Source organism: Belonocnema kinseyi, chromosome 4, assembly GCF_010883055.1.
Source record: "Belonocnema kinseyi isolate 2016_QV_RU_SX_M_011 chromosome 4, B_treatae_v1, whole genome shotgun sequence".
Classification (NCBI taxonomy): domain Eukaryota; kingdom Metazoa; phylum Arthropoda; class Insecta; order Hymenoptera; family Cynipidae; genus Belonocnema; species Belonocnema kinseyi.
This window is the reverse complement of record NC_046660.1, coordinates 33,210,068-33,218,053: the sequence shown is the minus strand read 5'-3', so window position 1 is coordinate 33,218,053 and position 7,986 is coordinate 33,210,068. Positions and strand designations below refer to the sequence as shown.

At 25.6% G+C, this 7,986-nt stretch overlaps 1 protein-coding gene across 1 annotated transcript in view; it reads left to right on the top strand.

Annotated features, from left to right (window-relative positions):
- The window catches only part of LOC117171374 (DNA replication licensing factor MCM4), a 25,072-nt gene that overhangs the window by 8,303 nt on the left and 8,783 nt on the right, over nt 1–7,986 (top strand). The window contains exons 4-5 of the mRNA XM_033358623.1: nt 7,050–7,372; nt 7,487–7,764. Coding sequence (XP_033214514.1) covers nt 7,050–7,372; nt 7,487–7,764 — 601 coding nt within the window. The remainder of the gene's footprint in view (nt 1–7,049; nt 7,373–7,486; nt 7,765–7,986) is intronic.

Sequence of the window (7,986 nt, the reverse complement as noted above, 5' to 3'; positions counted from 1 at the left end):
CGTTGGAATTGATTGTTGAAATATATTTTTTTTACATCTTTTATTATTAATCTTTGTACTTAAACGTAGTTTTCTTTAGGCTTTTGCATTTCTCAAAGTTTGAGACCGATATTTTATGTATAAAAAAAGTTGGAACGTTGAAAAAATGTTGAGGTTCAGAAAAAAGATGAAATAATTTTCAGTGAAGTTCCTACCAAAATGCAGTATCTAAACGTACTTTATTGTACTCTAATACATTTTCAAAGTTTCAGCTCGATATTTTATTTACAAAAAAAGTTCTGAGATTCAAAAAAACATTCATTGAACTGAAAAACTGTGATCGGTAATATAGGTATTTAGCTGTGTCACATGCCCTTAATCAGTTGTACAATTTCAAGGCTCACTCACGCCTCTAGTGACACTATTTAACACTAATGCCATTATTTCTTCACTTGGCCTTTAAAAATATTTTTGAATTTCTTCACTGGTATACTAGAGGGCGTATCGAAAAAAAAAGTTGTTTGCACGAAATTCTAATAGTTATGAGAACTTTCTTTTTGTAGTCAAAAACACCCCTGCAAATCAGCAAGCTGATTTGTACCTGTATAATAGGATGATCCAAAATGGCGACTTTTAAATAAATGCAAAACGATCCCTCCCCCAAATCGTTTCGAAATCCAAAAAAAGTAAACCCGTATTTTTAAAAAATTTTGATTTTTAATGGTGCCTGTTGGGCATTTCAAATTTGCATGGGAAAAAGTCACTTTTTGTTATTTTTCGAATAATTGTTCAGGGTTAGAGAAAAGTTGACATTAAAGTTATAAGACTTGTAGAGAGACCCTTAAATCAAAAAATGTTCAGTCTTCAGGAAATTGACTCTTTTAAGCAGTTTGTTCTCCTTTTTTCCGGAAATCATTACTGTAGGTCTATTGGAATGTTTACAAATGTTCTTCGGTTAATTTCTATTTATAGATTTTAATTCCAAGGTATCTTGTCTACAATACCTAATAAATCCTCAATTGTTTAAACAAATTCAATTTGTTTGAATAAATTTTTATGTAAAAAAAATTTATTTTAAAAGTTTTTGAACCAGCGTACTGTATAACGATAATTCCGTTAACATATTTTTTTGCAATATGTTGTTACAATAATAAATAAGGAATGTTGACGTTAAAATAATTTTTATTCTTTTTATTTTATATTTATTATTATATAGTGCTCTTTATTTAACACTAAAATTAATTTTCGGTATATAAATTATCAGAAAAGAAAGCAGTACAAAGCAAAAAATGATTTAAATTAATTATTAATTAATAATAATTAATTAAATGTTGATAATTAATGAATTAAAATATTTTTTTGCTACGTAGGTACAAACCCACTTGCTTTGAACTATTTTTTCTGATAATTTATATACCGTAAAATTAATTTTAGTGTTAAATAAAGAGCAATATACACTTTTAAATATTTTCTTATAATTCAAAGTCAATACAATGGGTAAACAATATTTTAACGGAATTATCGTTATATTTCGAAAGCGTGATTTTTGTTTTGTTTTAATTGCAATTTAAAATTGAATAATGATAATTCTTTATTTTTAATAGTAGTTTTATATTACTTTATTTAAATGTTTTGTTGAAAGTTCGTTTTTTAAAATGAATTTATTTTTAATGAAAATTTAAATCTTTTTTTCAGATAAAATTTATCGCTTTTAATTAGAAATTTAAATACCTGGATGAAAATTCATATAAATTATTGAAAATTTCTTCTTTTTCATAGAAAGTAAATCTTCTTGTTTGAAAATTAATCTTTTTTCTTTAAAATTCGACAGTTTGTTAGCAATTTTTTTCCTCCCTTGATTAAACAATCTTTTCGTTCGGAATTAATCTTTTTTTAAATACAAATGATATTATTTTGTAGGAAGTTAAACTCTTTTGTTAAAAATTAATTTTTGTTATTGTTAGAAATTCATCATTTTAATTAAAAATGTATCCCTCTGGTGAAAAATGAGCTCTTTTTTTTAAATAAAATTTCTTTGGCTGAAAGTAAAAATTTTTTCAATTAAAATTTATCTTTTAAAGCTGGAACTTCAATAATTTCGTTTCTTTTTTTTAGAAATTAATCTTTTTGGTTAAAAACTTATATCTTTAGTTACAAATTTAATTGTTCTAGTTAGTGAATCATTATTTTAGTTGATATTTGAACTCTTTGGTTTTAAATTTCCCGATTCCAGTTAAGGATCTATAATTTTATTTGAAAATTTATCATTTTGTTTGAAGATTGATCTTTTTTAGTTCAAAATTCAATTGTTTAATTAAAAATTTGTCTTTTTTAGTTCAAAGTTCATGTATTTTGTTGAAAAATCGTATCTTATTTTGTTGAAAATAAAAATTCTTGATCGAAAAGTAAACTGTTTTGTTAACTATGTATCTTTTTGGTTTAAAATTCGTCCATTCCAGTTGAAGATTTAATATTTTACTTGAAAATTTGTTGTTTCTCTTTTGTAGAAAATTATATTTTTTTACCAAAAATGTAACTGTTTCACTTTTGTTTGAAAATTTATATATTTCTGTTCAAAATTTGACACAAATTACTTACTTTTGGTAAAAATTAATCTTTTTGGTTGAAAATTCAACTATCCCTGTTAAATATTCATAATTTTATCTGAGAATTGATCCTTTTAGTTCAAAATTTAACTATTCCAGCTTAAGATTCATAATTTTAGTTGAAAATTTATCACTTTGTATTAAAATAAGTGAAATTTTTCTTGGAAAATTAGTTTTGTAACTAAAAATTCAACTATTCCATTTTTGGTTAAAAAGTGATACTTTTCGTTAAAAAAATCAACTATCTGGTTAAAAATTCATCTATCTTGTTGAAAATTCAATATTTCCGTTGGAAAAGTTAGAAATTTGAAGCGGTTTAAATTGAAATTAATATAGTTCCCACATTGATTTTACCGGCGTAAGCATCGAATTTTAATTATATGAAGATAAAATACATTGTTTTGGAATTATTATTCAAATTCATAGACTTTAGAGACAAACTCAGGAAATGATTGATTATATTTTTAGTAATATTGAATTGTGTATTCGATGGTGCCAATAAATTTAAGAATATCGTTTGATATAGTTTTCGAAAGCTTTTTAAATTAAAAATATTAATTAAATCTGAAAAAACATTATAACAAACTCGCGAAACTGTGTACATATTTTGAGTCGATTGTTTTGCCAAATGTTAAATATTTGAATGACTTCCCACTATGAAAAATTAAACCGGGAAAAATCTTGAGATACCTGAAAAAAAACTGGAATTGTCTGGCAGTTTTTGTCCAAAATTTGAGTAGACCCCCTCTGCATGTTTACTATCTCAAGTACAGAAATATATATTTGAGACTAGTTCCAAAGATTAATACATCAAAAAATTAATTTAAATATTAAAAATTCATCTATTATTTTTTTCTGAAGCTTCGAATTTTACTACATTTTCGAATTTTTAAGAAAACTGTTTATAAAGTGTACTATTTTAATTTGTAGCGCTTATTGGCTAAACATTTCAAAGTCGAAAACTTGAAAAATCGAATAATTTCGAATTTGATTACATATTAAAAATAAAGACTTTCATTTTGAATTACACTCCTTCAAAGTATAATTTTCAAATGAAAGTCTTCATCGTCGATATATTTTAGATTGAATATCGTTCATAAATCTAATTATATATCAAGTCAAAAGAGTTTTAAAATCAGAAACTTGATTTATTCACATTCACTAGTATAAAATATCATATTAGAAGCGTTCAGAATTAAAAAAGCTTAGAATTAAACAATTAAAAAATTTAGGAAAGCAGGGTGTTTTGCAAACCTGGAAAATGTTGAATTGTCAGGGAATTTTTATTTACCTGGAAAAACCTGGAAATGTCAGGTATTTTTATTTAAGTCAGGGAATTTTTTCGCTAGTATGCTCAATTTTTTAAAAATTGAAATATAAAATTCAATAACAATGATTCTTCATTTGTAAAAGTAGCTTTCTATTACTGTATTTAGCTATTTGGTTGAAAACTCATTTTTTTCTGTTTGAAATTCATTTTTTTAACTGAAAATTTAACTTATATTTTTGGTTAAAAATTGATCGCTTTCAGCTGGAAATTCAAGCATGTCGTTGAAACTGCATGTACTTTGTTGCAAATTTACCAGTTTGTACAATATTTTCTTTTTTTTTTTTTTGTCAGAAAAATCTTTCATTATTTAAAATTCAGCTCGTATTGAAAAGTTGTCTGTTTTTGTTGAATTGGTTGAAAAAAAGTTAAAAATTCGTTTTTTCTTCGACTAAAAGTTAATTTTTTAAATGAAAATTGTAGTATTACAGTTGAAGCTTGAACTATTTTGTTGAAAATTGTTTTCTACTAATTATCATTTTTTTTAACTGACTATGTAATATTTCACTTGAATATTCCATCACTTTAGTTAAACATTCATCTCTAACATAAAATTGCTTTTTTAAACTTTTTTTTCTTGGTTGAAAATTCAACTTTTTCATTTAACTATTTAACTATTCCAGTTAAAGATTAATCATTTTAGTTAAAAATTCATCACTTTTTTAAAAATGTAACCATTTTTTAATAATTAGAACTAGTGATTTTTTGTTGAAAATTTATATTTTTTAGTTAAAAATTCAACTATTGAGTTCAAAGTTTATCTTTTTGCTTTAAAATTGATCTATTTCAGTTGAATATTCATAATTTTAGTTGAAAATTCATCTCCTTTTTAACAATTTAAATATTTTGTTGAGAAGTGTTTTAAAATTTTTTAAAAAATATTTTCTTTTAACTAAAAATTTAACTATTCCATTTATGGTTAAAATGTGATCTTGTTGGGTTCAAAATTCAACTATTTCGTTGAAAATTCTAGTATTTTGTTGAAAAATCGTCTTTCTTTGGTAGAAAATTTATCTTTACGTTCGAAAATTCATCCTTTTCATTGAAACTTAACGTATTACAGTTAACTATTCATCACTTTATTACATAATTGTTTTTTTTTTTAAATAAAACTACTTGCTTGGATGTTAAACTCTTGATAAAAATTAATCTTCTTGGCTTTAAATTTTCTTTTTTTCGGGTGGAAAATTAATTATTTTTATTGAAAATACATCTTTTTTAGTAGAAACTTAACTATTTAGTACTTTAGAGAAAAAATCAAGAAATAAATTACTGCGTTTTCAGTATCACTTCATTATTTAATTAATTGGTGTTGCATATATATTTAAGAATATCTTGTAACATAAGTTTTTAACGCTTTCTAAATGAAATATATCAATTCAGTCCTTAAAAACTGAAAAGAAAAACATTATTCATTATAAACGCGCAGAAACTGTATACATATTCCGAGTTCATTATTATTTAAAAAATGCAAAATATTTTAAAGGCTCCGTACTGTGAAAAATTTTCCCTGGAAAAAACCTGGAATTGTTAGGGAATTTTCTTCCAGGATTGGAGTAGACACACAGAAAAGAATCAAATTTCGAACATTTGAAGACTTTACAATTTTAGAAAGAAGTATTTTAGATGTGGATCAATCCTTTCATTTAAAGAATAATTCTGGCGTAGGTGCCTGTAAATTAGGAAGCTAAATTACTTTTAATCAATTTCAGTATGTAGAAATTTCTGTGATTTAAAAACACTTGAAAATTAAATGTATCGCTTTTGCAGGGAATTTATTAATTTCATAAACATTAGTGAAGCAGGAATTAATTCTCAAAGTTTTTCTTTATATTTGAAAACGTTTTAAATCCGTGTTTTTCAGTTTCATTTTATGTGATTATTCTGCCTCGATGGTAGTTTTCTCTTTTCTAAATGTCTCGAATTTTTGGAAATGAAACTGTCTACGTAAGATTATCATTTTTTTAAAATTAAGTTTGAAAAAATCGAGAAAAGGCCTGTAGTTTCGAAATCAAAATTCTGTAGCAACCTTGGCATAAGGATTTGAATTAAGCCGTGTTAAACAAAATTTTATCTAAGAATAAAATATAAATACAACACTTTTATTAGTTAAGGTTATAATTTACATGATAAAATCTTTCTGAAATTTAGAATCCCTGAATAGAATGCAAAATTGTCAATATCGTTTTATGTAATTTCTTTATTTATTGCTTTGTTCAATTTTGTATGCCTTATAAATTTAAAAAAATGAATGCAAATATAATGTGGAAAAAGTATGTGATTTAATGGTCGAAAGAAGATTCAAGTTATATCACATTTTGCTTATTATTTTGTGCATTCTTCTACACGTATAGCATTTGATCTAATTTTCTTTCTTAAAAAAAAAACAATATATTAAAAGTTGGAATTCTTTATCTGAAACTTTTACTATGTATTCCTAAAGAAAGACATTTTTCGAGATTTTATTTCACTTATGTTGCTTATACGATTTTTTAAAAAGGGTTCAATAGTATAAATGAAGAAAAATGTGGAAGTGTCAGGAAATTTTTTCGAGAGCGTACTTTTTTAAAATTTCAATATAAAATTGAATAACAATGATTCTTAGTTTGTAAAAGTAGCTTTATTTTACTGTTATTAACTATTTTGTTGAAAATTCGTTATTTGTTTTGTTTTGGTTTGAAATTAATTTTTTTAACTGAAAATTTTACGATACTATGTATTTTTCATTCTGAATAAATATTTTTTGGAACAACAATTTAAATACTGGGTTGTCAGTTAAACTCTTTTGTTAAAAATGACTTGTTTGGTTGAAGAATCATTTTAATGGAAAATTCATTTCTGACTGAAGAATTAGCTATTTTATTGAAATTTCTTTTTCTATTTGTTAAAAATAATATTTCTAACTGAATATTTAACTATTTATTCCAGTTTAATATTCCATCATTTTAGTTGAAAAGTCATCTCTTTATTTGAATATTACATTTTTTAAGTAAAAATGTCACTATTCAATTTTTAGTTGAAAAATTATATTTTTTTTGGGTGAAATTTCGACAGTAATTTTTATCTCAAACGTGAGTTTAAATCCTGTTTCTATTTCAAGTCCTAATTTCTATTTTCTTGTTAATTATTATGTAAAGGTTGTACGATCAAGAAGAAGGAAAAGAACACGCCTTTCCTGAAGAGAGAATCAAACTACTAAAAATGTTGGCCGTGAAAGAGGACATTTATGAACGACTCGCTCGAAACATAGCTCCCAGTATTTACGAAAACGAAGATATAAAGAAAGGAATTCTGTTGCAATTGTTCGGAGGCACCAAAAAAACTCACACTATCTCGGGAAGAAGCCACTTCCGGTCAGAGATCAATATTTTACTTTGTGGAGATCCTGGAACCAGCAAATCTCAATTGTTACAGTTTGCTTTCAACTTGGTTCCTCGTTCTCAGTACAGCAGTGGCAAAGGTGATTCTCTTTTATACGTGAAAAATGTTTTATTTATCAGATTTAATGGTTTAGTTGCATCTGCAATTTATTTTTAATACTATAAATATAAATGTTATCTATTGATTTATGTAGGATCGAGTGCCGTTGGTCTGACAGCGTACGTAACGAAAGATCCGGAGACTCGTCAGCTGATTCTGCAAACCGGAGCCTTGGTCCTCGCCGATAATGGAATTTGTTGTATCGACGAATTTGACAAAATGAACGAGAGTACACGATCCGTTTTGCATGAAGTGATGGAACAACAAACTTTGAGTATTGCCAAAGCTGGCATTATTTGTCAGCTGAACGCCAGGACGAGTATTCTTGCAGCTGCGAATCCTTGCGAGTCTCAATGGAACGCAAAGAAAACGGTAAGTGTTCTTGATATAATTGTGATTTTTGAAAATTACTAGAACCCTTTCTTTAGAGAAAAAAGTCGCTTCATTTTCCGATAAAGTCGCAGGATCAATTTTTCTCAATAGATTTTACAGAAGATCTACCAGGTGTATACATATGAAACCGGTATTTTTTCAAGAAAAAAACACATTTATTTCAAGAGAATGATAACAAATATTTTATTCAAAGTATGCGCC